The 19771-nt window shown below is 37.8% G+C and overlaps 1 protein-coding gene and 2 pseudogenes across 1 annotated transcript; 2 read left to right on the top strand and 1 right to left on the bottom strand.

Annotated features, from left to right (window-relative positions):
- Positions 1 to 339, top strand: part of LOC102879461 — a 577-nt pseudogene extending 238 nt beyond the window's left edge.
- Positions 340 to 3377: 3038 nt separating this feature from the next.
- LOC102881246 lies at positions 3378 to 4315 on the bottom strand (annotated as a pseudogene).
- Positions 4316 to 5835: 1520 nt separating this feature from the next.
- On the top strand, positions 5836 to 6754 carry LOC102880983 (olfactory receptor 52B4-like). Its single transcript, XM_015597812.1, is given in 3 exon segments — positions 5836 to 5914; positions 5917 to 6051; positions 6054 to 6754. Coding segments are annotated over 3 exon segments (915 nt in total).
- Positions 6755 to 19771: the final 13017 nt, after the last annotated feature.

Here is a 19771-nt window from a genome sequence, read left to right as displayed (position 1 = left end):
CACATCTTGGGAAGAAACGAGAGAATCAAGCCCCGGCCAGAGAGATTTCAAGAGTGCAGCGATCGCTTCGATGTCATCTTTACGTGCGAGGAGAGCGTCTATGACAGAGTGGTGGCAGATCTGTGTGCCAGAGAACAAGAGACCTTGCAGCCCGTGCACGTGGTCAACGTGGACGTGAAAGACACCTTGAGGGGCGCCGCCCTTGGAGCTGTCATCATCTGTGAGCTCTGCCAGGGTCTGCAGGACGTGGAAGACTTGGAAGGCGATCTGGACAAGCTGCTCCTGGCAGTGGAGAAGAAAACAGGAAAGAGCTTTCTTCACACTGTCTGCTTCTACTGAAGAACTTGGCTGGTTCGGGCCCCTCGCTCGGTGAGAATTCGTATGTGGAGCTTTTGAGTAGTCCCGATTTCTGTGAGAAGCATCCACTCACTGCTGTTTTTACACTATTTAGGTGTGCCATGGGAAGAGGTCCGAACAAGAAAAGCATCTGGTGGGAAATGAGAAGAAGGATCACCACAGTCATCAAAACACTGCAAGTGTCGGGGATATTGGTCTAGGTACTTTGCAGGGAAGAAGTAATTCAGTGCTTACATTGCTCTGTAAGGAAGTTACCACCATGGACTCATCTTCCAGTGAGCAAATCAAAGTTCATAATGGAATGTGCTGGATAAGTGATTTAAGGATTTTCAGCAGAAAAAATGACATTATCTAATGTGTCCCTTTAAAACAAATTCTTTTTGTTCATTTTGTATGGTATATTAATTAGAAAGATTTTTTTAATTAGAAAGTCTTACGTTGTATTTTGAACTTATAAAAGTTTTTACTTTTAGATGTATCCCTTTTGATAATGACAGATTTTGTAGAAACCCAGATTAGATAATGGGCTCTATGTCATTCCTCAAATCAAGGACTTATCTGTTCAGTTAATAGCTTACCAAATGAGATGAAATGAAATGAAATAAAATGAAATAAAAAATACAATGACACAAGTGTATTCTTTTTTTATTCCGATGTGGGATGGATTTTATATTCTAAACTTGATTTCTTATTGTTCAAACCTTATGAATTACATGGAGAATAGCATTCTTTCATACTGAGAATTTCATTACAAATCTCATTGCATTCATTATTTCCAACATGGGATCCTCTGAGAATAATTCCAAGGATGTTTCCTGTTGGAAACATGATAACAAAATTAGCACTGAAACCAAAGCATGTGTGATTTACAGGATAAAAATAGAGTGGGGGTAGTTGGATATAGGTGAATTAATTTACATGCCATCTATTAAATAAGATTTCAGTTCAAACAATACTCTTTCTCCATGGAGTGTAGGCAGGATGGAGCAAGTATGGATCTGTAGGGGCCATGTAGTACAGCATTATCTGAGAAGACTGGAGCTTGGAGAAGGGTGATGGCTGTGGAAAGGTGGCGTAGAGGACAGATCAGAGGGAGATGCTGGAGTCGAAATGACTGGTCTTGCAGGAGAGAAAGAAGAATTTAGAATCACTCTCAGTGTCCTGCCTTTCACTATATGTCCAAGTATGTATATATGTATGTGGCAATGCTGATGGTCAGGTGGTGAGTGTCTTCTTTTCTAGTATTTTTTTTTCTGTCGATAATGTCCTGTCAGATAAATCCCTCAGTACATGTTCAGGGTCATGATTGGAGAGTCGTGAGGATAATCATTGAGATTATAATTTCCAAATAGAGGAACACAAAGTTGGAGTATACTTTTTAGGTAATGTTGAAAAGTCTTCTTAAGACAGAATTGGTTTGCCTAATTGGTAATATTTTTGCAAGGAAATTTATTTGGATCAAAGTTATAAATGTTGTTAATTAAATTCCTGTCTGTACAAGGACAGGCAGAGAGAGAGAGAGAGAGAGAGAGAGAGAGAGAGATGCAAAATGCTGCAGGTGCCAAAAGAGAGTAATTATGGTGATGGAGTACAAAATCTACGCTTTATTAGAAAAGGTGAAAAGAAGAAATGGGACTGGATTCAATGGGTTAAGAGCCCTCATAGTATAAGAGCCATCATATTAAAAAAATGGATTTTTAAGTTGGAACTCTAAAGATAGTGAATGTGCTGTTTCAGATTTTGTTCTAGTGGAAGAGTTCTAGAGGTAACAATAGAAGTTGGTGTCTCTGGTAGGGTGTAGACAAAGGGAATTGGAGGAAATATCAAAACACTGACATTATAGGTGTTGGGTGGTTGCTGGAGTTACTAAGAATGATGGAGGTAGTTGGGTGTAAGAAAGCCTGTGAGCCTGGAGCTAAAATCATTAAAAATCATGGAGTGGGGAGCATGGGAGAATGGGGATGGATCAGGTTTTAGGTAAATATGGCGAGAGAACACCAGGTTTTAAGAACATGCCTAGTGTTGGTATTTTTGCTAAAGGGGAGAGAAAGTTATGATTGGCAGTTGTAGTGATGACTGTTAGTTTTTATATCTCTACTATAAAGAGTGGTATATACAGATTTAGATTTACTGTATTTTAGTTATAGCGGTTTCTTTAATAAATATCCAGGTTTCACTTAAGGCAAACAGGCAAGAGAAATGTTCACAATGTTGTTGGAGATGAAACAATAGCATTTGGATGCAAATTGCTAAAATGCTTGCATATAATTATAACTGCAAAAGTTACTCATGCCCCCCCACCCCCCAAATCATTTTCCCCTCAAAAAAGAAAGTTACTATGCCAGGAAGGAGGATGTTGTGATGGACCGGGCACATGGACATCTCTATATGTGTGTCCGAGAAACTTATTTTTTGATGTGAGTGTTTACCTTATAATAGTTATTAAGCGATTCATAAGTTCTGTTTTGTTTTCTATATTCATGTGCTTCTTTCTCTCTTTCTTTCTTTTTTGACAATAACAGATGTCAGCACCAAGCTGATCAAGAAGGGAATGTTTCAGTGGTGAGATGCCCAGTTCAAAGAATGCGCGAGGGGCTGACATGAGAATGAAACAGCAGGCACCAACTTTATTGCAGGGAGCGTGCTTCTGCTGTTGCTCTTCTTCTGCTCCCCTTCTTGAGAACTACATGGCTCCACATATATCAGAGTACAATAGTGGCATTCAGCTACACATATGTGAATTATGTTTACATATTTTTAGGTGCAGATGTCCTACTACACTAATATAACATTCTAAGTCTGGAGTCCCAGCCAGGCCTGGGACCCACAACAGATTAAAAAAACCTCAAATGAAAGAAAGCTTTGTAGTCCAAGAGATGACACCTAACTTTATAAATATATCAATAGATCTATTTCTAATTAAAAATATTTTCATCCTCACTTTCCAAGTCCAATCTACACTCATACATGGATAGAATTGCTATAAAAAAGAATGTCTGCTTGCAACATTAAAGTTATTTCTACTTTGTGAACAATATATGAAATACCTGGACTCTGATCTGTTTGGTCTCGATCCCATAAATGATTGGATTTAACATAGGTGGAATGAGACTGTAGACATCGGCCAGCAGAACATGAATATGGAGTGGGATGTGGCGACCAAATCTTTGAGTAAGAACTGAGAAGATCTCAGGCCCATAAAAGAGAATGATGACACAGACACGGAAGCCACACGTATTGAGAGCTCTGTGGCGAGCATCTCAGGATGCAATGTGGAAGACAGCACACAGAATAAGCATATATGAAACAAAAATTAGCACAGCATCTAGGACCAAGTTTGACATTAGGACAAAAACCCATACAGGATGTTTACTCATATGTCATCACAGGAAACATGGGCCAAGACAATGTGCTTACAAGCAGTATTTGGGAGGATGTTACTTTTGCAGAAAGTCAATCTTTTCAGGAGAAATATTGTGGGGAACTACATACTAAAATTTCTCAGAAACACAGTCATACCAATTTTCCCAATCAGTGCATGTGTAAGAAGAATAGTGGTGTATCTCAGTGGGTAGCATATGGTGATGTAGAGGTCAAAGGTCATCACCAGCAGGATCCCTGACTCACAGATGAATGTGGAATGGACGAAAAAGAGCTGAGTGATGTATCGATCCAGGGAGATTTCCCCAGCATGGAACCAGAAGATGGCCAAGGCCTTAGGTACTATGCATGTAGAGAGGACAATGTCAGCTCCAGCCAGCATGCAGAGAAAAAGGTACATGAGTTCACGGAGGCTGCTTCTTGTGAGGATAATGAAGAACAGGCTGTTCACAAGCAGGGCCATGATGTAGGAAATGAAGAAGGGATTGGAAATCCATATGTGTTGGTCCTCAAGGCTGGGGATGCCCAGCAAGTGGAAGACTGTGTGGCTAACACCAGTGTGGTTTAAGGTAGTCATGCCTGGATCAGATGACCTGGCACCTCACTTCCTATTCAAAGACAGAGAGGAAAATTCAAATTATACTCAAAGTCTTTTTACCAAAACAGTTCTTTTCACATCTATCTGATTCTATTCCTTTCTGAGGATGCCAGGACCTATGACATTAAAGATAAATAAGATATGATTTGCTCTCTGAGTGAGTTCTTAAGCTCAGAAATAAGGTTGACATTTATATAAGTAACTAACATTAAATGATTAAGTCAACGTATAGTTATACCATATAAAAATTATAATATGGAAAAACAAGAGAAGGAAGAATGCTCATCGTTCATATTTGCAATGACCTTAAGAATGACTTCATGTCTGAACTTAACCTTGAAAATAGAGTAGAATGCATGAGTCCCTTCCAATGTCTAAAATGTTTATAGTAATCAGGATCTGGTGCCAATCTGGAGTGTTCCCTTAACAATTTTATTTATATTGCCAATTACTTGGATGTAAATATTCAACAAGAATCCACTACTATACTAAAATAGAGTATACCACATAATAGTATATTATATACTTATTAAACTTAACATTTACATAATGTTCTTGATGCCAAATGAAAATACTTGTTATATAACATTAAGTATAAAAAGTTAGGCATATAATACCTGCACTGTTCAGAATATGTGAAAATATGCTTAAGTGACCAAACATTTTGTAATTATGAACTGTTTAGATTAATGGGTATGATTAGTGCTCATTAAAATGCTTTTTTGTTATTTTATATATTTAAATCAATAGACATTTTTGAAATATTGACTATAATTATTCAAATGTTAAATTAAATAAAAACAAACTTTAAAACAATGTAATTAGAGTTTGATTTTGAAACACTTCTGAGGAACACCAAGGAAACAAAAGATTCATAATTTGACTCCATAGTATTCAAAGTCTCATGTATAACTAAAATTAGTGGACAGGCAAAATGAGGAAATGTTTAATAAACATTATTTTCTTGAACAAGTAAAATATTTGAAATTTCCTACATGTTAATAATAACGAAATGGTTAGGTAAATTATGGTTCTTCCATAAACTTGTATATTTTCCGGCCAGCTGAAATTATGTTAAAATACTTATATTATAAATCTATGTGAAAAACTAGTTTCATATCTGTTAAAAACATAAATATATTTCACATAGACTATGTATGTAATCTATGTGAAAAAGTTTCAATTATGTAAAAATATATATTAAAAATCAAAGAAAAAGGAAGGCAAATCACATTACAGAAATAACAAGTGTAACTTCTTTATGCATTTCATTATCTTCAATTATTTTAAAGTGATAATTTCAAAGTTTTACAGTTTACAAAGATTGTTACCTCACTGAAAAAATCAGACACTACCCTATTCTTTTTTTTTATCCTAGTTGTTCCTGGCACACTGACTACGGAAAAGAATCAGATAGGTGCCATAAATTTTGAGTACAGTTTGAAATGTTGGCTGTGTCGGTAAACAGAAAGTGAGGTCCCAGGTCATATGCTCCAGGCATGAGTACCTTGAACCACACTGGTATTAGTTACACATTTTTCCACTTGCTGGGCATCCCCGGCCTAGAGGAAAAGCACTGCGGGTTTCCATCTCTTTCTTCATTTCCTACGTCATGGCCCTGCCTGGGAACAGCCTGTTCATCTTCATTATCCTCACGAGGAGCAGCCTCCAAGAACCCATGGACCTTTTCTTCTGCATGCTGGCCGGAACAGATGTTGCACAGTACCTCAGGCCTTGAGCGTCTTCTGGTTCCATTCTGGGGAGATATCCCTGGATCGCTGCACCACTCAGGTATTCTTCCTCACTTCCATGTTCATGTCTGAGTCAGGGATCCTGCTGGCAATGGCGTTTGAGCACTACATTGCCATATGCTACACCACTATTCTTACACACATGTCGATTGGGAAAATTGGTGTGACCATTGTTCTGAGGAGTTGTTGTATAGTAGTCCCCATGATAGTTCTTCTGAAAAGACTGACCTTTTGCAAAAGTAATATTCTTCCACTCACTATATGTGAGCACATTGGATTGGCCAAATTTTCCTGTGATGACATACAAGTAAATATCTGTTATGGAATTTTTGTCCTACTGTCAACAGTGATTTTAGATGTTTTTCTAATTATTGTGTCATATATGCTTATTCTTTGTGCTGTCTTCTGCATCCCTTCCCAAGACGCTCGCCACAAAACTCTCAACACATGTGGCTCCCATGTCTGTGTCTTCATCTTCTTTTATGGGCCTGGGATCTTCTCAGCCCTCACTCAGCAGTTTGAATGCCACATCTCACCCCATGTCCACATCCTGCTGGCCAGTGTCTGCATTGTGGCTCCTCCTATGCTAAATCTCATCATTTATGAGAGCAAGACCAAACAGATCAGGGAACAGGTGATTCATGTCTTGTTTCCAAAAGAGATATGACTTTGGAAATGGGAACCAAACATACATAAGGTGAGCTTTAGAAGCCCTAGTTGGTGAGGGACAGTTGAGACTAGATAACGATCTCACTAGTATATGTTTCTGGGGCAAGTCCACAGGGGAACTTGGGAACATACTTTTCAAAGTCTCTGATCTATATAATAAGAGATCAATTTCTCTGTGGCCCAGTGAGCTTTCTCACTCAGAGTCTGAGAAATAGACTAGTTCACCTTTTTTAATTCATTCCTAGCCTATAACTCTAGATATGTATTTGAAAAGAGATGAATTATGGGTAATTGATAGATTATTATTGGTTTGTTTCATGCTTTGATGGGGTGAAGAGATTGGGAGGAAGGGAGAGAGGGAAGCAGCCAAAATCCTCTGGTACCCACATTTATCTATAACTTTTCTTCTACCTCCCCGCTCTTCTTCCTCCTGGTCTTCATCTCTCTCCTTCTCCTTCCTTCTCTCTCTCCATTATAGTAAAACACCTTGAAAAAGTGGTCTATACATTCGGGATTCAATATCTTTCTATTTTCTTGATCACACTTCAGTCAGACATTTTTCCTATGCCATTGAACTGCATGTCACAGTAGCCTCCACACTGCCGAATTAGTCAATACTGAGTCTACATCATACATGATACATCAGCAACATGTGATACAGTCAAGCATTCTCTCATTCTTGAAACTCCTCACTCATCCCACTTTAGACAGTGTATTAGAAGTAAAATCTGTACAAAATCCCCATTTTTTCAAAATAGAGATATTTACTGCTAATATTTTAGAAAATATTTCTATGTTTTCTAATGTATATGTGTATGCAGGTAAACACATTTTTTACATTGACTGACTATACTCCATCTAATCTTCGAGAATGCATCTTTCTCACTTAGCAAAAGAATGTGGACATAATCTCATGCCAAAACTATACATCTCTGCAGGAATTTTTATCACCTCTCTATTATATTCACACAAGGACATGCCATATGTAATTTAGCCAGGTATACTCTTTTGAAAAAGCATTTCTCATAGGTCATTGTGCTTATTTATTTACTGTTCATTTCCCAGTCGAGTGCAGGCTATGCATTCTGTATATATTACTTCCCTAGTGTCCATTGTATCATCTAAAAGAATAGATGTTTATATAGCCAACTAAAATAATATGGCAAGTAAACATATTAGTGGTAGAAAAAAAAAACTACTATGGGAACTCAGTGGAATGGATAATTTAGTCTCTTTGGCTATAGAATGTCACTGGATGAAGGTGGATTAGGTGGAGAATGAGATGATGTCATTTGGGAGTTTAAGGACAGACTGTTGTCATACAAATATTTAACAGATTTAAAAGAGTTTGCAATCCCAGGCAGTTGTGTGATTGTATCTATTTTGCAATGATAAAAAGATAGAAACAAAAGTACATTGGCTCTGATTACAAATTAAGGAGCTTGGATGCTATCCTGGAAGGAGGTAGTCAACAACCACGAGTTTTTAAATTGGAGAGCATTAGATATTACTCTTCTTACTTCACGCCAGACAAAGGTCCTAATATCTTCAAACATTACCTTAAGCCCCATAGCCCTCTAGTCTGAATGGAATACTCCTGTTTTACCCCCTAAAAGGTTGCTTGCATCAATAAATAACTTATTCACCTGCTTCAAATGTAGTCTTTATAGTCTAGAATATGATAAATGAAGTGTTGAGCACCAGGGAGCAGAGATTTTTATGCATTTGCCTGAAGACTCCAGGAGAAGCTACTTCCTCAGGGAACTCAGATTTATTTTTAACAGCACCCTTCCATCACATACACATGGATCAAGTTATTATGGCTCTCCATGTTTGCCAACACCATCCCTCCTACACAACTCCATCTCTGGATTGGGTGTGCACATATATTTTTTTCAATGAATAAATTGTTAGTGTCATTATAGCAAATTTTTCTATTTCTGTCTTAAAGCGAATTAGTAAATATTAACCCTATTTTAAATCAGCACAAATAAATTGATGACCAAATATGTAGATTATTTTAAAAACATTTATCTCCCTAAGTTTTTCTTTGTAATTTTGACAAATTTCAAATGAAATTTATATTTTATTTTCACATTATTTCATATTCTAGAAACTGAAGTAATAAATTTTAATTGTTAATGTGAGAAAATTTTAATGTCTTTCTTAAAATTTTAATGGTCTTTAATGTATTTATATGAGTCAGGGTATAATGAAGAAATAATCTCCATGCTCCTCTCCTATGGCTACCAGCAAATCAAATAATGCTTAGGTACATTTCACTATAACTTTTTGTTGAAAACATATCTTCACTCTTTAACTTTTTTGTGTTTTGTATTCATTAAGTTAGTCCAAATAAGTGATATGTGTATATTTGTAAAGAGGAGACTGCTGTGTGTTCGTGTGTGTGAATGGTGATACATTCTTAGATTTCTATTTAAATTAGAACTTACTCAGAAAGGCTCCCTCTTAACTTACAGATATGTTTGATAAAATATTATTTTTCCATTAAATGTTTATTTTGAGAACATTAAAACACAGAAATTATACATAAATATTATCATAAGTTCCATTGAAACTTTCATGTAGATTCAGTCATTTTAACAATTGGCCTCTCTCTTTCTCTTTATTCTTAGTCTAATTTTTGCTGTACCACATCAGTGAAATATATAGAGATCACGAGCCTTCATTCTTAAATATTTAGCATGTAATTTCTAAGGACAATTTCTTACATATAGCAGCGAAATGATCAAATTTGTGATATTTAATGTTGATACAATGTTAAATAATCCAATATACAACACATATTCAAAATTCACCCATTGTCTCCAAATTCAAGACCACATATTGTATTAAGTTGCCATATATTTACTCTCCTTTAATCTGGAACAATTCTTCAAACTTTTATTGTCTTCCATGATGTTTCTTCCTCTCCATGAGTGTGGTATATGCTTCTATTTATTTGTATCTTCTTCAATTTCTTCCTTCGAATGATGATTATATGTACTTACTTAACAAAATAAATTTTTCACTATCTGCGTTTCTTTTCTGAACATCATTGTTATTCATTTCATTTCACCATTACTTAAATAATTTTGTCAAAAACGATGCACTCAAGGTGTCAGGCACGCCGACTTGCCACCTCTCAGGACAACCTCTCCCGGCACCTCTCCCCTCATATACTCGCTTTTCCAGCAGACTCCGCGGCAGATCTTCCCATCGCCCTATGGGACATAAGACGACTGAAGCAGCTAAGAGAAACCCAAGGGCCAGCTCATCCCACACTAGGGGGCGCCTGGTTCTTGGGCTAGACAGGGAGCGCTCGTGGTGCAGATGTGCTAACCACTACACTATGGAGCTACCCTACCCTGTGTCTTTTGATTGTAGTATTTAATCCATTTATATTTTAAGTGATTATTGATAGGTACATAGTTATTGCCAGTTTTTTATTCATATTTATGTCCCCCCGCTTCTTCTTCCTAAAGAAGCTTCTTTAACATTTCTTATAACTCTGGCTTGTTGGTGATAAATTCCTTAAGCTTTTTCCTGTCTGGGAAGCTCTTTATCTTGCCTTCAGTTTTAATTGATAGCCTTGCTGTGTAGAGTTGGTTGTAGGTCCTTGCTTTTCATCACTTTGAATATTTTGTGCCACTCCCTTCTGGCCTGCAAAGTTTCTGTTGAAAAGTCAGCTGACATTCTTATGCGAGTACTAGCTGATTAACTAGCTGACTTTCTCTTGTCGCTTTCAGGGTTCTTTTTGTCTTTAACTTTCGGCATTTTAATTATAATATACCTTGGTGTGGGCCTGTTTGGGTTTCTCTTGTTTGGGACTCTTTGCACTTCTTGGACTTGCACGTCTATTTTCTTTGCCAGGTTAGGGAAGTTTTCTGTCATTATTTCTTCAAATAGGTTCTCAATTCCTTGGTCTTTCTTCTTCTGGTACTCCTATGATGCAAATTTTGGGATGCTTGATGTTGTCCCAGAGATCTCTTAAACTCTTCTCATTTAAAATAATTTTTTTTCTTTTTGCTTTTTTGATTCAGTTTTCTGCTACCTTGTCTTTCAAATTGCTGATTCAGTTCTCTGCTTCATCTATTCTACTGTTAATTTCTTTTAGTGTATTCTTCATTTCAGTTACTGTATTCTTCATTTCTGATTGTTTTTTTTTATGGTTTCCTATACCTTTTTTTTATGATTATCTCTCTGTTTAAGTCTTTACTGAGCTTGTCTGCTCTTTCCTTAAGTTCATTAATTATTCTTATAACCAGTGTTTGAAACTCTGTTTCTGAATGGTTGCTTGCCTCTATTTAATTTTTTTTCTAGAGTTTTCTCCTGTTGTTTCATTTGTGACATGTTTCTTTGCTTTCTCATTTTAGTTGCCTCTTTATATTCATTTCTATGTATTAGGTTAGATTTGTTATGTAACCCAGTCTCGTCAAGGTGGCCTTATGCAGTAGGTGCCCTGTGTGGTCCAGTGACACAGTCTCCCTGATCGCCTGTGCTGGGAGCCCAGGAGTATCCCTTGTGTGAGTTGTGTGTGCTCTTCTGTTGTAGTTAAGCCTTGATTGCTGCTGGGATGTCAGTGTGGGATAAACTCTCGGGTTGACCAGCTGCGAGGACTGGCCATGCCTCCAGGTTGTGAGCTGCTGTATGGGGGCTGACCCCATGGAGTGGGATTTGCCCCTGCAAGCCTCATATATTTGTTGAAAACACCCTTTGAGTGTGCCACTTGTGGGGCTAATCAGGTGGTGCTCTATTGTGGCCTGATGCCAGCCTCTGGGTGTGTTGGTTCTGTGGCTCTTTGAGAGGGACTCCTATGCAGGCCAAGGTTAGCCACTGCTTCTGACCACCTGGTAGGAGCTATAAAGTGATCCATGGGTGGTCCATGGAGCTGCCTGTGCTGGACCTGGAGGCAAGTGGGAGAGACCAAGCTGTGAACTGAGGCTGGCTGCCACCAGTACTGGGCCTGTGGCTGCTTAGCAACATGTCCTTGTGGCTGCCCATAAGGCTCAGTAGCTAAAAGAGTCTTTGGGTGGTACAAGAGTTGGTTGGGGTAGGGATCCAGGGAGTCACTGGGATAAAGCAAGTGGAATTCATCCAGCCAATGCAGAGTCAGATTTTGTCCCAGTGCTGAGTCTGTGGCCCCTTATAAAAGTCTCAGATCACAGCAAGACTGGCTACCACTTGCCTTGGGCTTGCAGACACCCAAGATTTATTTAAGAAATACTGCAGCTCGGGCCAGGGTTAGTTGCCCACCACTGGGATTGTCTCCAGAGTTGTGTAAGCCTCTGCTTACACAACAGAAGATATTTCTTCTGTTGATTGTTGCTAAAAGAGCCTTCTTCCAAAATGGCTGTGTGGAGCTGGTTACTCAACCACTAATATGCCTCCAGCAATTAGCCTGTTGGGTGGGGTGAGGTCTCAGGAGTCACCTAGGTAAAGTGAGCAGGTTTCACGAGGTCAATGCAAATTCAGATTTGGTGCCCGTGCTGAGCCTGTACCCACTTGCAAAAGTCTCAGATTACATCGAGGCCAGCTACTTCCCGTCTGGGGCCCGCAGACCCCCATGATTTGTTCAAGAGACACTACAACTTGGGTCGGTGCTAGTTGCCCTCCACTGAAAGTTTTTCCCCAGGTGTGAGAGCCGGGGGACTGTTGATTGCTGTCCAATGCACTCCCTGCGAAGAGCGCAGGGTGGGGCTGGTTGTCGGGCAACAAATTTGCTCCCAGAAATTTAAAAGTTGCTTGAGAGTCACAGGATGGAACCAATCGATCTCATCAGGCTAATGCAGATTCAGAATTGGCCATGTTGGGGGCGGGTTTGACACAGGTAGATTGGCACCTGCCTGTAGGCTGCACAGGAGGAGGGTTTTACAAAGGGACAGTGGCACTGTCCCTCCAGCCCTTGCCCTGAAGCCACCCAATTCAGTCTTTCCCCACTTGTCTCTTGAAGCTTCCGAGTTGCTAACCCTCTGCCAGAGCCCAGGGTGAGTATCTGCGAGAGAGTAAGTCTGTGCACATGCCGTTTAAGAGGATGTCTGGATTTTCAGGTTCCTTCTGTTTAACTGGGATGGTCAAAATCCCCACTGATTTTTACAGTCAGATTTTGTGGGAACTCCTTTTCCAGGCACTGGAATCCTGGGCTGAGGAACCCTGGTATGGGTCTGGGGCCCCTTGCTTCTTCAAGGGAACATCTGTAGCTGAGATATTTCTTCTGAAATATCTCCCAGGTGTGAGGCCAGTCTGTTTCCTGTCTCCACCCCTCCTACTGGTCTTGATATGTTCAGCTATACTTCAGGTGGTTCTCCAAGTTGATTGCTCTATAATTTAGTTGTAATTTTAATACGGTCATGGGAGAAAGCAAGCATTGTGTTTACCTACCCTGCCGCCTTCGTCCACTAAAAATGGAATTTTAAAAGAAGAATACATGCCCACGTTATGTATAATGATGCTTAATTATGTTAAATTCAGATTATGTATATGTTTTTGGCCAGAATACTACATAAGTGATGTTATGTCCTTCTCATTGTATAACATCAGCAGGTAACTGATATAAAATTTTATCCTATTATTGGGGATGTTATCATTGATCAACTAAATAAAGTGGGTCTACTAGATTTCTCCACTATAACAGTATCTTCTTCACCTTGAAATCAATGATATAATCTTGAGGAGATTCTTTGATACTGTGAAATATATCGTTCCTTAACAAACCTACATCAAGTGGTTTAAACATTCATTGGCAATTCTTGACTAAATCAGTTTGTGTACTGACAGTTGCAAATGGTGGCTTTTAAACTCAGTATTTCCCATTACATTTATTAGTTGGTATTTTATTATAAATAAGAGGCTTCCTGTTTACTGTTTGTTTGTTTTTTGGATTAGTATGGACTCATGGATTCTTTTTTATTCAATAACTTGTATAATCCAGTGCTATGATTATTCATTTTGGTACTCAAATTCTTCCAGGTTTGACTAGTGAGAGCCACATCAAACTGTCTCTTGTAACCTTTGCTATTTCTCTGTCATTTTTTGAGCACTGCCTTATGTTTTAATACAAGATGTTCCAGAAACATCTTGTAATTTTCCACCTCAGCCTTGAGAGAAAATATTTCTCCAAGATCCCTTACTTTTAATGGTGAATAGTATTGAAAAACAAGTATGAGTACTAGGTGTGCTCATTACTATTTCAGTGTCATTGTTTCTAGCCATTTTCATTTATTAGTGTCAGGAAAAACAAAAACTCTTTTTCTTTTTCTCTCCCTGAATCATTATTAAGTCATATTGAGTCTATTGTAAATAAAATTATTTTTTTAATTTTGATTGTTTATTGCTAGTGTATTAAAAAAAAAACCAATAGATTTTTGAGTGTTGTATGTTCTTTGAGCATGCATTCTGCCCTAGGCTTGAGTGACTTCCAGTTATATGTAGAAGTCTTTCAAAGCACATACTCCTTCACATAAGTCTCTCTCCAGATTCCCCTACCCCCTCAATCTATTGGTGTTTCTATTGTTTGCCCCGACTGTAATCTTTTGTACCTGGTGGTACAATGGCAGCAAATGCCCAGTTCATTACCTTTCAATGTTTTGAGAAACATCCTCCACATAGCTGCTTTTATGTCCTGAGAGAGTTCGGTGTTAGGCAAAACAAATGTGAGCACGTTGTGTTAGTTCATCAGGTTAAACAAGTTAAACAGTTAAAGCAGACAAACAAAATTCCTTGAGAACAAGGTCTACTCTGCTCCCTCCAGAAGCAGAGACCCACACAAGGAATGCTGGTTGCCTTCTTCAAGCCTGCTACTGAGCTGGGGAGAGGGGTTGATCAAGGGTAAGCTAAAATGCCACAAAGGTCTCCTACCAAGTTTAAGCCATCTTTTTCTTGATTCAACATTTGCTTGGATGTTGTAAGATTTAACTTTTTTTCTAGAGTTTTGAGAAAGTTGATTCTCACAGATTTTACTCATTTTTTGGTGTTTCTGCAAAAGAACAGGTCTTTAGAGTTCCCTACTCTGTCCTTTTTGCCAACTAAGCATAATCTTTTCCACAGATGGTGAACTTTTGGATCACCCTATGTCCCCCACCCCCAGACCTCAATTGCTATCTCACACCATACATAAAATTTAACTCCAAAGAATCATAGAGCTACTGTTAGAGTTAAAATATAAAACTTCTAGAGTAAATCATAGAAGAAGCTCTTCATAATCTTGGGTTTGGCAAATGGTTTTTAAAAGATGACATAAAACTCAAAGTATTAAAAAATAGTAAACAAACTGAACTTTATTTATTTAGATTAGGTAACAGACAAAAGAAAATATATGCTGCCTACAAAGAAATTTCTTAAGTATAGAGACATAGAAAAGTTAGAAATAAAAAGATAGAAAAACATTTACCATGTAAACACTGACTAGATGAAAGCCAAAATTGCTATATTAATAAAAAAGAAAGTGGACCTTAGGATAAGAATTATAACTAGAGATATAGAGGGATATTTCATAATAATTAAGGCATAAATTCATGACAAAGACATAAATATTCTAAATCTATATGTACCAAATAGCATAGCTAAAAAATACATAAAGTAAAAATTGATAGTACTAAAAGGAAAAATAATCAAATCCAGTATAACAGTGGAAGACTTTGACACATCTCTCAATAGATGAAAGACAAAGAGACAAAAGATTAAAAAGACTAATAAGGGTACAGAGGGCAATCAACATAATTAAAAAAATATTTGATATTTATAGAACACTACATTCAATAACAAGAGACTACACAATCTTTTCATATGCACATAGAGCAGTTATCAAAAATTGACCATGTGCTAAGTTATAAAGCAATCTTTATCAAATTTCAAAGAAATGAAATCATTCAAAGCATGTTGTTTGGCTATAGCAGAATTAAAACGAAAATCAATTGCACAAAGATTATTTAAAAATCCGCAACTGTGTAAAAATATACTTCAAAATAACCTGTTGGTCAAGAAGTCACAGAGAAGTTAGAAATATTTTAAACTATATTAAAATGAAAAAACAAGGTATCAAAATCTGTAGGACACAGCAAAAGAAGTGCTGTTTTTGGATACTGTTTTTGTTTATTTGATTGTTGTAGACTGTTTCTGTGCCAAAGATCAGCTAGATGTGTAATCTTAAGGTCTTTTTTGAGCCTGCACCTTTTCCTGGGTATGCTTGGTCACTTTTCAAATGCCCTTATTATGCAGTTGCTTTTTGCATGTTTTAATCTTTAATATCTGGCTCCCAAAAGGGGAAAAAATAAAAAATGAAGGGAAGAAAATGGGTGCCAGCTCTTTAAATTCCCTGGTATTCACTTTGTTTGGTGGGAAGTGCAACAACAATGGCTGCCTGCCTCTTTGCACCTTGGAGATCAGAAGCAGCAGTTAGTAATCAGAATATAGATTCCAATATTTGGAGGACAGGATTCTTTTTGTCCACCCTGGCTCCCGCCAGCTGCATACAAGCTGCCCCAGGAAAACATGCACAGCTGCCTGCCATAGGGCTGAGGGTAGGGGATGAGTAGCTGCTACTGTGATACGAGATGAACGTGACCAAAATTAACTATAATTTACTGTCCATGTCTTCCTGTGGAAGTTGAAGCCTCGACAGACTCCAGAGTTGCAAAACTGCTATATCATACAGATTCTACCAGTGCAATTTTTGTCTCCATATAGAGACAGATTCCTGATGATTCATACCCCACCATCCTCCTAATTTTTCCAGAGAAAATATTAGATTAGGAGTCAAAGACTCTTGAATATGGAAAGCCACAAAAATGCACAGGTAAAATTTAAGGATAGAGATCTAATAACGAGTTGCCCGAAGACCAGGTGTCAAGAGAAAAAGGTAGCAGGAAGCAGGCATAATGAGGTGTCTCATGTGGGACTGTGGCCAGGTTAGGACCCAAGGGAAGTGGGGCTATGGAATAAAAGTAACCTTCTGAGAACTTATGAAGATCATCGCTTCTGTAGTCCAATCTGTAACTTTCTAGGTTTTCTTCAGTCACTGGTTCCATTTCTGCTTCAAAAGACTTGGTCCAAGGCTGATGACCGATTTTGTCTTACGCAAGGTGAGATTCTAGGAGTAGAAGAGAGTAGAGCTAGAAACTAGATCTCCTCACCGGCCCAAGTTAATGAAATTGATTTGTGGTGTTGGAATAGCAAGCTCTTTGTTTGGAGTCTTGTGAATAGATTGTGAACAGATCATAGAGATCAGTGGCCAACATTTGGGCTCATAGGGAAGAAATAGGTAGTTCTCAGAGGACTTTTTAAGTTTTATTTGGATTCAGGCACCTGAGTTCTCAAAGGAAAACCTTGCTTTGGCCACTGATCTTAAATCTCTCTCACCTGGCCTTCCTTCCCTTCTACCTCCTGTTCACCTTTCCTTCTGTGCTATGTTCCAGGTACACACTGATGAAAGGACGTGCCCAATCCATCAAAAAATTCAAAGTTTGTTAGAGATGATTCATAGATAAAACATAGTTCTAATAAATAAGGTACGTTTCTAATGTTTAGAAATTGTGACTTAGGGAGGATGGATTATGTAGGCAAGGTACTGCTACCCCTGGCATACTCTAAGAAGTTCCAGGTGAGGGGGATAGGGAAAGTGCTCAGAAGCACAAAGCAGAGGGATATCCGGGGCAGGTTCAGGAACACTCTTGGAAAGAGGCGTGGGGAAAAGTCTTTTAGGGGAAATTAGAATTGGAGCAGCAATTGTTCTAGGCAACTGTTTCCAAAGACTATCCCCCAGCTCTTCAACTTTTTCCTATAGTTCCAAAACAAATTCCCTCGGCTGTTCCTTTTCTCAAAGCCTTCATCAGCTTCTGAAGGCTGTTCTCCATCTAACTGCTGATCATGCTTGATCTCTGGCTCTGTTCTTCCTGCTTTCACCTGTTCTTTTGTTATTAGGTCTATGGGTTATCACTGTGCCGCATTCTTTTTGGTGCCACTTTTCCATTTCCTCTAGGAATATGGCATTCTTTGGAAAAGGTAGGGTTTTTTTTTTTTTTTTAAACAGCATCTGTATGACCGTGCAATGTACAGGAGGCAATTATCCACTGCAGGAAATGTTTTCATCAGATTGTCTATGCTTGCTTCAATGCCAGCTTCCCTAGACTTTCCTCTTAAGAGAGAAGAGTCAATTTAGTTAAGCCACTCTGTATTCTCTAAGGGGTAATCTGGTGCCCAAAGAGAATAGGAATTTTGGCTCCAGAAATTAAAATGGACAGAGAGAGAGAGAGAGAGAGAGGGAGGGGGAGAAACTTCAGTTATGAGCTGTTAAAATTTTGTTTTTGGTGAAGAGCTAGGCAGTTTATTGAGATAATTTGTTTTTAATTTATTATTGTAAATATTATTCATATTCATAGTTTAGAAACTCTCCTATAAGGCTTACAATAAAAAACAGAGGTTCCCTGCCTCGTCCTACCTGATTCCTGCTCCTCAGAAAAAATACTTTAACACTTATAGTTGTTTCTTTAGTATTTATTTCCATGTAGATAAACAGCATGTTTATATCATTATTTCTTGATTTATATATATTTTTAATCATTTTTATATGTCATCCCCTGACTTTCTTATATGGAAAACAGGTATTTAGCTTTCTTACATGTAACCCTTCTGGCCCCCCAACATTTAGACACTTGCAGACTTCTCTTTTCCTGATTTTATTAATAGAGTTATATCATAATTTTTAAGATACATGTTTATGTTTACATTATTATGATTATAATAACAGAGATAAGTAACATATCATCACATTTCTTTTCTTATACAAAAGTTTTTTCTTCCCTGGAGTAAATAATTGTCTACTTTTTTGTGCTTAGTTTTTATGTGCCTTATTTTCCACTAGAAATATCGATTATTTCAAAATAAGCTTTTTTCCCCCCAAGACTTCCTTTAGGTGTCCTCTATCTCCTTGATGCAGTCTAGATTCACAACCCTCCAAGACTTCACAGTTGTCAGCCCTCACCATTACCCAAGGAATTCCCTCATTTCCTCATAGCCTATACTCTCTCCTGTATTGTTATCACTTTGTTTTAGCTCTTGTTGGAGCCTCTGTTTCCCTATTTTTGGTTCATTTCCTCATATCGGTGGTGCTTATCTTCTAGTAGCTTCCTGTGAAAGGGTTAATGGAGGGTAAATCTATTGAGGTCTTTGAAGATGCTAAATAACTTTTCCTACTCTTAAAATTTTTGACTTATTTTGGTGTAAAATTCTGGATTGAAGTAATTTGACATGAAGTCTCTCTCTCTCCCTAAACAAATTCTATGCCTACATAGAGAACCTCTAATCACTTTTCAGTGTCTCATTCTTAAATTAAAATGAATTGTAAGATCTGGATATAGGGTTATGTAAGCTAGCATTACCAGGCACACATAGAAGTTCACTGAGGTTTCACTTTGTTTAGGATGTAGCCAGCCATTCATTTAATCCTCCGCTTGTAGCATAGTACCTCTACCTCAGCTATGCTTTGATTCTCAAGAATTTTCCAGGTTTATCCTCACCAGAGGATAAACCTCCAGTATTCTGCTGGTAACAAAAGTGGTGCCTGGATGAACAGGTTGGGAAAGAGGATCCCATAGTCTAATTGCTCTTTATACAAACTTTAAACCAATAATTTTTTAAAAAAAAACCCATCTTTATCTCTATTTAGAGAAGTATCTGATACTTCTGATTCTTGAGACTGTCTGGGTTTTACAGTGGAAATTATCTTGATTCTTGTTTTCAACTTGAAGCTATTAGTTTTATCCTATCTATTTAGTCAATAGTCATCCATCTGCTTTCAAAATGTGTTACCACTTCTCTGTTATTATCTTTTCTGTTTTTTATGTTTATGATGTTTTTGTTATTTTGCCAACATTTTAGAGGGTATTAGGAGGAAACAGTGGTAAATTAACATATTAATTTAATATCTTTAATCAGAAAACTCAAGGAAAACATTTATATATTATCTTTTAATCTTTGTCTCTTTAGGTAAAGTTAGAGTCCATATCGGCCTGCTTCAGGA

Source organism: Pteropus alecto, unplaced genomic scaffold (genome assembly GCF_000325575.1).
Source record: "Pteropus alecto unplaced genomic scaffold, ASM32557v1 scaffold1001, whole genome shotgun sequence".
NCBI classification, from domain to species: domain Eukaryota; kingdom Metazoa; phylum Chordata; class Mammalia; order Chiroptera; family Pteropodidae; genus Pteropus; species Pteropus alecto.
Note: the sequence above shows the minus strand (reverse complement) of the source record. Positions and strands in the feature narration are given on the sequence as shown.